General features: G+C 39.3%; 1 protein-coding gene across 2 annotated transcripts in view; it reads left to right on the top strand.

The window, feature by feature from the left end:
• Positions 1–15,507, top strand: part of NCAPG2 (non-SMC condensin II complex subunit G2) — a 120,882-nt gene that overhangs the window by 35,584 nt on the left and 69,791 nt on the right. For both annotated transcript variants that reach the window (XM_049861878.1, XM_049861879.1), the window contains exons 12-15: positions 8,978–9,157; positions 10,668–10,820; positions 12,754–12,976; positions 13,212–13,315. In XM_049861878.1, coding sequence (XP_049717835.1) covers positions 8,978–9,157; positions 10,668–10,820; positions 12,754–12,976; positions 13,212–13,315 — 660 coding nt within the window. The remainder of the gene's footprint in view (positions 1–8,977; positions 9,158–10,667; positions 10,821–12,753; positions 12,977–13,211; positions 13,316–15,507) is intronic.

Here is a 15,507-nt window from a genome sequence, read left to right on the forward strand (position 1 = left end):
CGTTCCAACTCACAGCAACCCTATGAGACAGAGTAGAACTGTCCTGCAGGTTTCCAGGGAGCACCTGGTGGACTCAAACTACCAACCTTTTGGTTAGCAGCCGTAGCTCTTAACCACTACATCATCAGGGTTTCCGTTTGCATCCTAGAGGGTGGGAAATTAATCCCACAAAATTTCAGGCACCATGCACCTCAGTGAAATTTCCAGGGGGCCAGTGGTGCAGGGCGTGTTGAGATATTCCTTCTAAAGGGAAGGATAAGTTATACCTGGCACCTCCCACAAATAAAAAGTAGATACAATGCCTTGTGGGCCTCTTTCGATTTTGGTGGCAGCATATCCCTCATTTGGATGTGCTACTCCAGCCTGTTTATCAAGTGACTTGGAAAGCTGCTAACTTTGAGTGGGGCCCGGGACGAGAAGGCTCTGCAACATGTTCAGGCTGTTGTGCAAGCCGCTCTGCCACTTGGGCCATATGATCGGGCAGATCCAAGGGAGGTTGAAGTGTCTGTGGCAGATAGGGATGCTGTCTGGGGTCTTTGGCAGGTCCCTATTGGTGAATCACAGTACAGACCCTTAGTGTTTTGGAGCAAAGCCCTGCCATCCTCTGAAAATCATGATTCTCCTTTTGAGAAACAGCTTTTGACTTGTTACTGGGCCTTAGTAAAGACTGAGTGCTTAACTATGGGCCCCCAAGTCACCATGCTGCCTGAGCTTCCCGTCATGAACTGGGTGTTGTTTGATCCACAGAGTCATGAAGTCACGTGTGCACATTAGCACTCTGTCATTAAATGGAACTGATATATATGAGATCGGGCCCGAGCATGACATGAAGGCACAAGTAAGTTGCATGCGAAAGTGGCCCAGATGTCCATGGTCTCCACTCCGGTCACATTAACTGCCCTCTCCCAGTCTGCACCTATGGCCTCACGGGGAGTTCCTTATGGTTAGTGCCCTGTGGAAGAGAAAACTCATGCCTGGCTTACAGATGGTTCTGTGCCATATGCCTGCACCACTCAAAGTGGACAGTGGCACTACACCTCCTTTCTAGGACCTGCCCGAAGGACAGTGGGGGAGGAAAATCTTCCCAATGGACAGAACTTTGAGCAGTACACCTGGTTGTTCACTTTGCTTGGAAGGAGAAATGACCAGATGCGTGATTGTATACTGATTCATGAGCTGTGGCTAATGGTTTGGCTGGGTGGTAAGGGAGTTGGAAGGATTGGAAAATTGAAGACAAGGAAGTATGGGGAAGAGGCATATGGATAGACCTCTCTAAATGGGCCAGAGAAGTGAAGATATTTTTGTCTCGTGTGCCTGTTCTCCAAAGGGTGACCTTAGCAGAGAAGTATTTTAACAATCAAGTGGTTAGGATGACGCATTCTGTGAAAACCAGTCATTGTCTTTACCCCAGCCACTCGTCATTGCCCAACGGGCTCATGAACAAAGTGGCCATGGTAGCAGGGATGGATGTTGTACGTGGGTCCAACAACATGGACTTCGAATCACCACGGCCAACTTGGCTCCAGCCACTACTGAGTGCCCAGTCTGCCAGCAGCAGAGACCAAAACTGAGTCCCTGATATGGCACCATTCTGTGAGGTGATCAGCCAGCAACCTGGTGGCAGACCAATTATATTGGACTGCATCCATCACGGAAAGGCAGCATTTTGTTCTTACTGGAATAGACACTTCATCTGGATATGGATTTCCCTTCCCTGCACTCAGTGCTTTTGCCAAAACTGTTCTGTGGACATGCAGAATACCTTGTTCTCCATCACAGCAACCCACACAGCATCAGCTTGGGTCGAGGGACTCACTTCACAGCAAATGAAGTGCAGCTTTGGACCAATGCTCATGGAATTCACTGGTCTTACTGTGTTCCCTATCCTGAAGCAACTGGCTCGATAGAACTATGGAATGGCCTTTTAAAGACACAGTTATGATGGTATTTACATGGCAATACCTTGCAAGGCTGGGGCAGTGTTTTCCGGGAAGCTCTATATGCTGTAAATCTGCATACAGTATATGGTGCTGTTTCTCCCATAGCCAGGATTCGTTGGTCCAGGAATGAACTGGTGGAAATAGGAATGGCAACATTCACTTACTACCCCTAGTGACCCACCACAAAGTTTTTGCTACCTGTCCCCAGGACCCTATGCTCTGTGGGTCTGGGGATCTTAGTTCCAAAGGGAGGAATGCTCCCATCTGGAGACATATCATTTCTTCCACTGAACTGGAATCCCAGCCACTTTGGGCTCCTTATGCCTCTGAATCAACAAGCAGAGAAGAGAGTTAATGTATTGGCTGGTGTGATTGATGTTGATTACCAGGATGAAATCAGATTGATATTATATAGTGGAAGTAAAGAGTATGTCTGGACATCTCTCAGTACTTCCATGCCCTGTGATTAAAGTCAGCGGGAAACTGCAGCATCCCAATTCCAACATGACTATTAATGGCCCAGACCCTTCAGGAATGAAGGTTTGGGTCACCCCACCAGGCAAAGAACCACAATCGGCTGAGATGCTTGCTGAGGGTAAAGAGAATGTGGAATGGGTGGTGGAAGAAGGTAGTTCTAAACACCAATTTCGGCCATGTGACCAGTTGCAGAAATGAGGACTAATTGTTATGAATATTTCTTCCTTGTATGTGTGCATAAAATATTTTTGTTTTCATTACTTATGAAATACAAGGTTTAAACAGGACTAATGTGCTTTTAGTTCTACACATGTTTTATCATGTTAGGTGTAGTAATGACTTTATAATTATCTTTATTTAGAGGTTGTTTGTGGTTTAAGGAGATTTGTAGGAGTTCCAAGTTGACAAGGGTGGACTGGGATGGTTAAGGTTTTGTGTCCGCTGGGCTGGGCCATGATTCTCCGTGGTTTGGCCATTATGGTTTGGCAGGTATGTAGTAATATAATCATCTTCATAGTAAGATTGGATATGATCACCTCTGTACTGAGATCTTCCTTTGAGTAGCCAATCAGGTTTCCTTGGGAGTGTGGCATGCATCCAATATATGTGGACTTTCTGGCAAAGCTTGCTGGCTTTTGTTCTCTTTAGATCCTGCATCTGGCTTGTCATCTGACTTCCAGTTTTTGGAAATTAAGCTTGCCGCTTATCTGCTGATCTTGGAATCCGTCAACCTCTACAGCCTGTGAGCCAGCAGCCTGTTGTCTTATCTGCCGATCTTATGATTTGTTGGTCTCTGCAGCCTGTGAGCCAGAGGCCTGCCGTCTTACCTGCAGACCTTGGGTTTATCAGCCCCTGTACCTCCGTGAGTTAGTAGAAGCCTCTAGCGTGACCCACAGACTTGAAACTCCAGCCTCTACACTGCATGAGCCATTTCCTTGATATAAATCAATCAATCTCTCTATGTATGTGTGTGTGTATATATATACACATATATGCATATAGAGAGAGAGAGAGAGAGTCTTCACTGGTTTTGCTTCTCTAGAGCACCCAGCCTGACAGGAGGTATCACAGTTCTCTTGGAAATGTAGATGATAATTGTCATTTTCTTGATATCTTGGATATACTTAGATTACTGACCAATTAATAAAGTCTTTCTCAGTCTCTCTTTTAATGCTTAGATTTCTATTCCATTAATATTCTTTATAATAATTGTAAATTAAAGAAATCTAGGGGAAGAAAAATTTAAAGGAACAAAAAAAAATTAATTGCTGAAATCAGTTAAATGCTTCTTCTGAAGAAGAAATACTAGATTCTAAAACATTTCTCAAAGTTTAAAAAATTGTAGGTTGTTGAAAACACTGATGTTATGGTTGCTTTTTAAAATTACATATAAAATATGTAGATTTGTAGATGTATGGATGTGTAGATAGGTTTATGTTTTCAAGCAGTAAAATTTAGTCAACAGTCTCATGAAAATAAGATATCACTATCAAAACAGATTGTTTAAAAAATTCTATTTTCAAAATTAGAAATGACAATAGCATGGATTGAGTTGTGTCCCACAAAAAATACGGGTCAACTCGATGAGGCCATGATTCCCCATATTGTGTGGTTGTCCTCCATTTTGTGATGCTAATTTTATGTTAAGAGGATTAGGGTGAGATTGTAACACCACCCTTTTTCAGGTTACCTCCCTGTTCCAGTGTAAAGGGAGTTTCCCCGGGATGTGGCCTGCAGCACCTTTTATCTCTCAAGAGATAAAATGAAAGGGAAAGCAAGCAGAGAGTTGAGGACCTCACAACACCAAGAATGCAGCACCAGGGGCCCAGCACGCCCTTTGAACACGGGGTCCCTGCAGCTGAGAAGCTCCTCAACCAGGGGAAGGTTGAGGACAAGGACCTTTTTCCAGAGCCGACAGAGAGAGAAAGCCTTCCCCTGGAGCTGATGCCTTGAATTAGGAATTTTAGCCTACTTTACTGTGAGGAAATAAATTTCTCTTTGTTAAAGCCATCCACTTGTTGTATTTCTGTTATGGCAGCACTAGATGGCTAAGACAGGTTGCTTTTTAAAACTACATTTATTTTAGATAGGTTTATGTTTTCAAGTGGTAAAACTTAGTCAACAGTCTCACAAAAATATCACTATCAAAACAGATTTTTAAATGTATTTTTAAAATTAGAAACAACAATGGCAACGTTTCAACTCTGTGTTTAGGATGGAAATTTAATTAGGGAAAGGCTCGTATGTAAGCAACGTATGTGTAAGCAACCATTAATTACTTTTGAGAATAAAATAAACGTATCATGGGGAATGATTATAGCCAGTAAATATTATGAGCTCAAAAACTTTTAGTCAGTCCTATTTTGCTGCAGTATATCCTAGAGTTGGGGAGGTGTCTGTGAATGTTAGATTTCCAAAATGGTTTTTTATTTTATCCTCATACTTTATTTATAGCTCAGCCAAGTGTAGAATTTTATCTTCAAAATCTTTTTTTCCCAGGCCTGTCAAAATAATTTGTATTGTCATCTAGCATCGGGGTTTCTGAAACTTTTAGGATGGTTTTACCTTTTGCTTTTTTTCCCCTCTATGTTTGGTATACCATGAATTCAGCCTACTAGTCTCAGTCTTTAAGGAAGTTTTCTTAATAATGTTTTAATTTTCTTCTCTTCGATGCCAGTTCTTTCAGAAGTTTTCTTCATAATGTATTTTCTTCTTTCCAATATCTACTCTTTCCTATCTCTTTTTAAGAGTCAATGTAATAGTTAAGGGCTGGTTTGGCAAACTTTACTGTAAAGGGCCAGATAATATATATTTTAGGCTTTGCATGCTGTATGGTTTCTGTCATAACTATTCAACTCTGCCATTGTAACACAGAAGCAGCCATAGATAATTCATAAACAAATGAACATGGCTACATTCTACCAAAATTTTGGTTATGAACACAAAGTTAAATTTCATGTAATTTTCACGTCACAAAATATTACACTTTGATTTTTTTCAAACATCTAGAAATGTGAAAAGCATTCTTAACTTGTGGTCCACACAAAAACAGATGGTGGGCCAGATATGGCCTGTGGGTTATATTTTGCCAACACTTGATTAAAAGTTCATGACCTTACTGGACAAGTTACTTAGCGTCTTTAGTCTCTTAACTCAATCTATAAAATGGAAATGAGTCTCTTGAGAATTGATAAATGAGATAGTATGATAAATAAATAATAGCAATTATTATTTTAGTATCCTCAGTACCCCTTAACTGTTCTCTCATACTTGTGATGTCTTTTTTCTCTGTGTTTCTCAAAACTAAGTAATATGAAGACCTTTTTTAAAAGATAAAAAGTTGAGGACCCCCATGAATATAGATCTAGGGAGCCAAGAACTCTCTTTGTAGAAACAGCATTACAAGTTAAACACTATCATTTTGAGTAATTATTTGGTGAAAATGTGATTGGAAACACAAACATAGATATGGACTCTGAACTTTTATGAGAGTATGTGACTATGAGTTGATTACCCAGATTACCCAGAAAATGTTTTTGTTAGTTTAAAAGGATGTTATTGAAAATAAATGGTCAATAAGCAACATTATGATAAACAGAGGAAAGGTTGAAGTTGTCAAGGATTTCATTTTACTTGGGTCCACAGTCAACACCCATGGAAGCAGCAGTCAAGAAATCAAATGACACATTGCATTGAGCAAATCTTTTGCAGAAGACCTCTTTAAAGTATTAAAAAGCAAAAATACCACCTTGAAGACTAAGGTGTGCCTGACCCAATTCATGGTGTTTTCAGTTGCCTCATATGCATATGAAAAACTGCACAGTGAATAAGGAAGACCAAAGAAGAATTGTGGTATTGGCAAAGATTATTGACTATACCATGGGATGGGAGAATGAACAAGTCTTGGAAGAAGTACAACTAGAAGTCAGGATGGCAAGACTACATCTCACATACATTGAACATGTTATCAGGAGGGATCAGTCCCTGGAGAAGGACATCATGCTTGGTATACTGGAGGGTCAGCGAATAAGAGGAAGACCCTCAATGAGATGTATTGACGCGGTGGCTGCAACAATGGGCTCAAGCATAAAAACAGTTATGAGAGTGGCGCAGGATCGGGCAGTGTTTCCTTCTGTTGTACACAGGGTTGCTAAGAGTCAGAACTGGCTCGATGGCTCCTAACAGCAACAACAACATACACCTTGTGAATTCCAAGGATGGGCCCTCGAATTCCCATGAATCTGCTACATTGTCTGCGTGACTTTCTATACTTTAATCTCGGGTGGTCTTGATTTCTGATGCTTCTTTCTCAATTATCATTTTTTTTCCTGTTTTTTTCACACATGAATTTTCATCCTTGCTTTTCCAATCTATTTTGAGTAAGGATTGTTTTGATGTGTTTTTGATTCTTTTGATGTGTTTCTATCTAATTGTGGGGAGTTTGTCTTCAGCAGGCTTCTTCCTTGAGTAGTAAATTGGGCATTGGAGTTTGCATATTAGCAGGGCTTGTCAACAGGTAGAATCCCCTTTAGGAAACGTAGATGAGAAATAGACAGGCTGGTCATCCTGACAGTCACCCACATATGGGAGATGTCCTTCCCTCCATGATGACATTGTTTCCTTTTCCTTTTTTTTATTCCCTCTGGAGATTTTGGCATTATCTGTGGGTCTTTTGTGCTTCTCTCTCTATTCACCAGTATCTTTTTCAGGAACTCTTCCCTGATAGATTATTTGTTGTGTTTAGAAGCTATTTTAAGGCTTTATCCTGGGAGCAAATTCTTACTTTTCCAATGATTGCTCTCTGTCTGCAAGGAGGTTGTTTGCAGTCCACTTATAAACTACCCTCAGCCTTCTGCTCTTTGTAGTCTTCCCCCTGGGCTTGGAGTTTGTCTTAGCTCTGTTTAGTACACAGCTGTCTATCTTTCGAGCAGCCTTCTCCTAAGAATGCTTTACATTACTGATTTTTCTGTTCTTTTCTCCGTGAATCTGTTCCTTATTTGCATTCTTTCTTAGAGAAATTCTTAGACTTTTTGTTTTGAGCATTGCTAAGGACTTTTATTACCTTATTTGTCATTTTGATGGGATTTTGGGAAGGAGAGGAGGCAAATGCTTATGCACCTGAACTGGAAGCCTTTTTTTTTCTAATTATGGAGAATGATTTTTTAAACACTTTTATAATAGAAAAATTCAAGCATAATAGAAATAAACTAGTCTAATAAACCATTATGTACGTATCACCTAATCTCAATTATTACTAACTCAAAACTAATATGATTTCTTTCTCTTCCCTTATTATAAAGCAGATCTCAGACAAATAATTTCAGCTGTAAATACTTCATTAGGTAAATCTAAAATATAGGGATTCTTTTTTTTTTTAATATGACTATACCATTATCACGGAAACCCTGGTGGTGTAGTGGTTAAGTGCTACGGTTGCTAACCAAAGGGTCAGTAGTTTGAATCCGTCAGGCGCTCCTTGGAAACTATGGGGCAGTTCTTCTCTGCCCTATAGGGTCCCTATGAGTCAGAATCGACTCGACGGCACTGGGTTAGGTTTTTTTTGGTTTATACCATTATCACGCCTATAGAAAAAAGAATAATGAGTTCCTTAATATCATTAAATACCCATTGTTCACATTTTCCCATCATAATTTTTTAGTTTGTTTGAATCTATATTTAAATAAGATTCATATGTGGTGATTAGTTGATACATAGCTTAACTCTGTTAGACTGTAAGTTCTCTGTCTCTTCTTTTTGCTTGCTCCTTGTTGTTCTTGCTGTTGAAGAAACTGGATTATTCTATTGAGTTTCTTACAGTCTGGATTTTATAGAATCTTCCTTTTGTGTCTTTAGTAGCTTTCTCTGCCCTCTGTAATTTCCATAAATTGGTAGTTAAATATAAGGGTTGATCATATGCATGTTTTGGAGGTTTCATTTGTTTTGTTAGATTACTTCATAGGTGGTGATGTGTACTTCCATCAGGCTACATAATGTATGCATGCATGTGGGTATGTATATATGTGTATGTATATACATGCATATATACAATGTATATACGTGTGTGTATGTACATATTATATGTATAGATATAGAGAGAGAGATTTAAGGAATTAGCTCGTGTGATTGTTGGGGCTGGCAAGTCCAAAATTCATGGGTCAGGTAACAGGCTGGAAACATTGGCAGTCTTGTGTCCAAAATCAGTACGCCAGGTGGTTGGCTGGAAATTCTGGCAAGATGTCTATTTGCAGTCAGTCTTGAGGCAAAATCTTCCCTTGGTGAATCTCAGTTTTTGCTCTTAAAGCCTTCAACTGATTACATGAGGCCCACCCACATTGTGGAGGTTAACCTGCTTTACTTAAGGTCAGCTGATTTAAATGTTAATCACATGTAAATACATTTATAGCAACATCAAGGCTAGTGTTTGATCAAACAACTGGGCACCATGACGTAGCCAAGTGGACACATAAAATTACCATCACAATGGGATAAAGCAAATAAAGCACCAGCTGTTTCTATGTTTTCCTCTTAAAATACTTTACTTTTCCCCCCTCTATTTGTAGAGCCTTTTGGAAGACCCTTATCCAATGGTCCGTTCCACAGGGATCCTTGGCGTTTGTAAAATAACATCCAAATACTGGGAAATGATGCCTCCAACCATTCTTATTGATCTTCTAAAGAAAGTAACTGGGGAACTAGCTTTTGATACAAGCTCAGCTGAAGTTCGTTGTTCTGTCTTTAAGGTAAGATTTTTAAAAATTATATAAGCTGTATTTTGTCATTGTAGAATTGTCAGAAACTATATAGAGAAGAAAAAATGATTTTAAAAACTCACCCATAGATATAACCACTGTTGACATTTTGTTGTATATCTAGAGTAAGATTTTTAAAAAGCAAATTGAAAGTGTTTTCTACCAAAAAAAGTCTACTTAAAGCAATGCCAGTTTTTAGTGTACAGGTGGAACAAGCCTGGCTCCCCCATTGCTGTATTGTTCCTGAATTTTTCCTGCTTTGTCCCTTTGTGCAGTGTCTTTGAGACACATGACGCATGCCCCAGCTGGTGCAATCTGTAGATATAAATAAAGTGATACAGATTGTGCCCTTGGGGGCTTGAACTCATGACCTCGATGCTAAGGGAAATGTGATCTAACCCAGTGGTTCTCTAACTTTGATGGGTATCAGAATCACCTGAGAACTTGACACATGTACAGAGACACACACCTTCCCCTACATCAGTGAGCCTGACCTCTGTTTCTGCTAGCTCTGTAGGTCATTCTGGTGCACACCAATTTGAGAACCACCAATCAATGTGGCAACATAATAAGGCTTGCTTTAAGTTTCTTTACTGCCTTTCCAGATGATATTTATGCTCTGTATAGAACCTCGTGCATATATTTGGATTTATTTGAGTGATTTTTTTTAAATAACTGCCTACCTCACCATCACCAGTAGAAACTGAAACTTTGCAAGAATAGCTCACATTATTTTTTAAGCAACCTGAACCAAGTAGATATGTAGAAATTACAAAATTATAATTTGGACTTTAGGTGGTAGTGGAGAGTGGTCATTATGTTTTTTGGGTTTTTTTTTTTTTTTTGCCAACTTTGGTGATAAAATTAGAAGTGTGTAGATGTGGTTGAGAGCCAGAGAGAAGATTATCAAGGCTAAAATGGTAGATACTCTTGGAAGTTGTGTTTGGAGTGTCTATAAGAGGGGAGCTCTAAAAGAGACAAATTTAAAGACTTTCCTGAGGGCCTCAGACTAGTGAAGAAAAAGTGGGAGAGCATGAGTCTAGCAAAAACGGATCGCTGTGTACCCTCTGGTTCTCACTCAGTGTACCATGGACGTTGTGTCTTGTCAGTAAATACAGTCAGTGTGTGGGCTGTTAAAAAAAAATTCCTGGACTCCAACTTTAGATGCGGCTGGATCTGGAGACCACTCTCCAGCAGTTGTTTGTTGTTCTGTGTTTCCTTAAACACTGAAAACCTAAAACTCAGCCGAGAGAATTAACTGCTTTCATCTCGTTTGAACAAAACAAGGGACGAACTGATTATCGGGCATTGAAACTGTATCAGTTTATTAGCAAATTGCTTTTTATATAAAACTATTTTAGAAAAATGTGTTTTCTGTAGGTTTATTTTGCTAATAGTTCTCATAAAGATGGAAGTGAATGTTATCTAACTGAATTTTTCTTACCTGGCTTTTCATTGGCATGTTCTGGTTTTGAACTGTTTTCTTTCTCTTTTGTTGTAGTGTCTGCCAATAGTGCTGGATAATAAACTAAGCCACCCGTTATTAGAACAGCTTTTGCCAACACTGAAATACAGTCTTCATGACAATGCTGAGAAAGTGAGAGTGGCTTTTGTTGATATGCTGCTGAAAATTAAAGCTGTGAGGGCTGCCAAGGTGGGAGAAATAGAATGTTTCTTAATTTCAGACATGAAATAAGTAAGTTGTTCTCATCAAACAGACCAGCCATTTTCATTGGAAGAGTTTTAGTAATCACGTTCTCAACAAATCAGTAGCTGGTATGTTTAACCAGTTGTTTGCATTATAAATTTTTATTTGTTTTGTGTTTCTCATTAAGAGTTCTAGAAATATCTGTGTGTATGTGTGTGTGTGTTTTAAAGGCATTGATGTAACAACCCCTCCCTTATATTTTTTTCTTATGTATAAAAATTTTGTTGAAATAGTTGATGAAATATTTAAATACTTGGCACATAGTGAGTACTTCGGACAATGTTGATTATGAGCTTTCCCTCCCCCTGCATTTCACAAAAAGAAGGAAGCAGATATTTGCTTTGTGATAAATACACGTTTTGACATCCTATTGTAGTGAGACTATTCTCTTTTAACTCTAATTCTATTCAACTTTTAGCTAAAAATGTTAATTATGATGTTTTTAATTTTGTTTGTTTGATAAAACTCTACAGTTCCTTCCTCCACAGAATAGTTTTTTTAAAATTTACTCTAAAAATATTGTTTTGTTATGGCAGAGGGTTTGGAAACAACCTATAATGTTCATCAGTATAGAATCAGTTACCTGTACTTTTGGTACATTCACGTAGCTCTAGAAAAGAATGAAGAGAAGCTTTTTATTGTGCTTATATGAAAATACCTCTAAGATACATAAGTATAAAAACAAAGTGTAGAAGTGTAGGTAGTATGGTATCAGCTATATAAACTGGGAAATATGCGTGTGTGTGTGTGTATGTTTGTGTGTGTACCAGGCAAGACAGAGTGACAGAGGTCTTAGGACTGACTGGAGAGTTTGGATTTTAAAGGTACAGAGGCAAGAGCAGAGAAGGAAAGCATAATGGTGTGGGTTTTATTTATTTATTTATTTTGAAGATTGGACTGACATGAACATATTTAAATGCTGGTGGAAAGAATCCAGTTGAAAGTTCTATAAAGGGGTTAACCATTAGAGCAAGTTTCTTGAGGAAAATATAAGGTTAATGATATTTTCCCCAGTTTACAGATGAGGTAACTGGTTTAGAGTGTATTTTCACAAGATTGCCCGCTGAAACAGGATTTGAACATTCTGGCATTAAAATCTATTTTCTTTCACTTACTCTATAGTATTTTTCTCTTCAGTTTCTGGCTTAGAAGTTTAGCCCCTACCCTGTAGACAACTATGAATACTTCTGGATGGAGGAACAGTATGGCCAGTTCTTCTTTCTACAGGTTATCTAGCAGCAGTGCATGAAGTGGCCTAGAGGAGGGAGTAATGGGAGGCAGAGAGCAGGCATCGTGATCATCTAGGCGGAATGCAGGAGAGTTTGCCTAATGGAGTGGCACTGACAGGGCGAGGAGTGGAGTGATGCAGGAGAGAGTGTAGCTGTGGCCTGGGTGGGACAGCTAACCAGTGGGATGTTGGATAAATTTTATTCACAAGTCCCTGCCAAAAGAGTGATGCTTTTATGTCTCTAAGGTAGACCATGGGGTGTAGCACTTCAGTTTTCTATGTCAAAACTCTTCTAATTTTTTTTAATTCACTTTTCACAGTAATGGGTCAAAAATTACACTGTTTTAAGAAATTTGAAAGTTATTACACTGATAATAATAGCTGCCATTTTAGTTTATTATGTATCAAGCATGATACTAATTAATTATAATTAGTTCCCCCGACAATCTTATACTTAGATACCTACTATGCAGGTATACTTTATAAATTCTAATTTCTCTACAGAAAATTAAAATTCTGGTGTAGTCGTTTGAAATGAATTCTCAAATATTAAAATCTTTTTTTCTCTTTTATGCTCTGGAAGTTTAGCTTAAAATGTTTTCAAGATTATAGGAACTTTTTTTTCCCCCCGCATAAATGCTTTACATGTAGTTTTGGAAAATATGCCCTATGGAACATATTTTGGTTCGTCTGGAAACCGATTCTCGGCCTGTGACTCGGCGCCTGGTGAACCTCATCTTCAATTCTTTCCTGCCTGTGAATCAGCCAGAGGAAGTGTGGTGTGAGCGCTGTGTCACCCTGATCCAGATGAACCATGCAGCTGCCCGGAGGTTCTATCAGTATGCCCATGAACACACTGCCTGCACTAACATAGGTTTGGTACTCTACGTATTGCTTAACGTTTGTTTTATTTATTTTTATTCTTTCTAAGGCATAATATCATATGTGTTCAGTATTTCTCATTTAAATAAGCTTCATGTGTTACAGCATTTCTTAATAATTACCCTTAAAATAATACTTTTAATTACTTGGGGTTATAATTTTAACTTTTAGAAAGATAATTTTGTTGGAGAAACACAAATGATTATTGATTATCTTAAAAATTCTAGCAAAGCTGATTCACGTTATCCGTCGTTGCTTAAATGCCTGCATCCACAAAGCAGTAAGAGAGTATGAAGAGGATGATGAAGAAAGGGAAAAGGAGAATGTGAGCGTAAGTGGAATGTGACACTAAGCCCAGTTCTGAAACTGGAACAAAGTTATTTTAATGACTTTAGGATTGGGCACTTTTCCCTCATGTTATTTACAGAAAGACAAAACTTTAAACGTTTCATTTCTATTGACTGCTATGTTAGGACTTTTTTATTTTCCATTTATCCCTCTAGCATTGATATTTAAACTAATTATTTTACAAGATAATGAAAATGAAAACTTGCCATATATCCTTTTTCGCTCATGTTAGATTTCTGGTAGGATTTAATGTAGATGAAAAATTGTTATTGGTAACACCTTGCCCCAGATTTTCTTTACCTGAAACTTTCCTACATATTTTAATGTAGCCTGGGTATAACACAATTCGGAGCCCTGGTGGCGCAGTGGTTAAGAGCTAGGCTACTAACCCAAAAGGTAGGCAGTTCGAATCCCCGAGCTGCTCATTGGAAACCGTATGCAGCAGTTCTACTCTGTCCTTTTGGGTCACTGTGACTTGGAATTGACTCAACAGCAACGGGTTTGGTTTTTTGGTTTATTATAGCATAATAATTGAGTTCTGGAAGTTATCATTATTATATAATTAGACGAGTGGTGGTGTTCCTGAGGAGGTACTCATAGTAAATGTGGTAAGATTCTACCAGAAACGTTTTGGGGTTAAATTCTGTGAATGAGAGCTTTATTTAGAATTATCTTTTTAAAGCTGTAATTTACTAAAGAAACTGTTTAGCTGCTATCCCTTCAGAATCCAAAGTAATTAATTATATCATTCTTATAAACAGTATCTTAAACTTATAAACAAACTCTTATGTATGTATAAAGTAAAATTTTAGGTAGTTTATACTGCCTAACTGAATTATGAAACTGATCTTTAAAAAAATTTTTACCGTTTTGGAGAAATACGATATTAGTATGTTAACTACAAAGGAAAATCCAAGCAACGGGGCCAAGGTGGCGGAGTAGTCAAATGTTTCTGGCAAACACTCTTACAACAAAGACCCGAAAAAACAAGTGAAGTGATTAACCTTATGACAAGCTAGAAGCCCTGAACATTAAAGGCAAAGTTAGAAAACGAATGGAGCAGCAGAGGGAGGGAGAGATGGCTTAGAAGTGGAGAGGAGTTGCCAGACCTGAATTGCTGGGAACCCTCAGGCAGCAGTGAGCTGGTGGTAGCATTCGGCCACAGTTTCCTTAGGGAGAAACAGCCAGTGGCACAGCCTACTCAAACCTCTGAAACCAGAGAAGAACCACACTTTTGGCAAAAGCTAAGTACTTGTGTACATTTTAACGTGCCCCCAGCCCCCAAGCTGGCTTCTGTGGCTGTTGATTTCCCTGGGCCTGACATAGGTCCTATTCCACATTCTGAGCCATTCTCCTGACCTTGGAGGAGAAGTGAATTCACTATTGGGAAAAAGGAAATCTGCCAGCACAACTAACCTGGGGAGCTCAGGACAGAAGTGGCTCCTGTCCAGGCATAAACGGTCCATGGACTTTGAATACTTTCCCCTCTGCATGGACCTGTGTGGGCCTATTTCAAGAGAATAGGCCCTCGTTGGCAGACTTCAACCATTTCAGCTGTGTGGTGGAGAGGTGGGTGTTTGATGTTTCACACTGCTTTGCCTATTAAACAGGGTTGTCACCTACCTACATCAGGGGCCTAAGGACTGGTGGCTCCACTCAGGTCACCCAGCCACCCGTGACAGGGGTCCAAGGATAACTGATACCTCCCAGTCCTCACAAACAAAAGCATTGGGTGCCCAAGGTCCGTCTGCAGAACGCACCCACCTGTGCACTCTAAGGAACAGGGGCATGCTTTCCTCACAGACACTCGGGGGATGGTTGTCAACTCTCTGCCTTGTTCAGAGCTTGACCCCCTGCTGCAACCAAATACCGGTACCTACACCAATAACCCCTGCCCCTCTGAGACTGTAGGATAGAGCCTGTACCACACATTTCATGACCCACTACCTGGACACCTGAGCTGAATCCATGCAAGAAAACTGAATGGACTCCTAGGCTCATATACCTGGTAACAGCTCTAGCCAGCTAGTGACAGGATGATAGAGCTTCAAAGGCAAAAATAATCAAGAAAGCTCACCCAAGCAACCTTTGGACATATCAAAACAAAACAAAGCAAAAAGCTATGATATAGTAAGCAAACATAAGATAAGCTAATATAATAACTATAGATGGCAT

The sequence above is a fragment of the Elephas maximus genome, chromosome 20, assembly GCF_024166365.1.
Source record: "Elephas maximus indicus isolate mEleMax1 chromosome 20, mEleMax1 primary haplotype, whole genome shotgun sequence".
NCBI classification, from domain to species: domain Eukaryota; kingdom Metazoa; phylum Chordata; class Mammalia; order Proboscidea; family Elephantidae; genus Elephas; species Elephas maximus.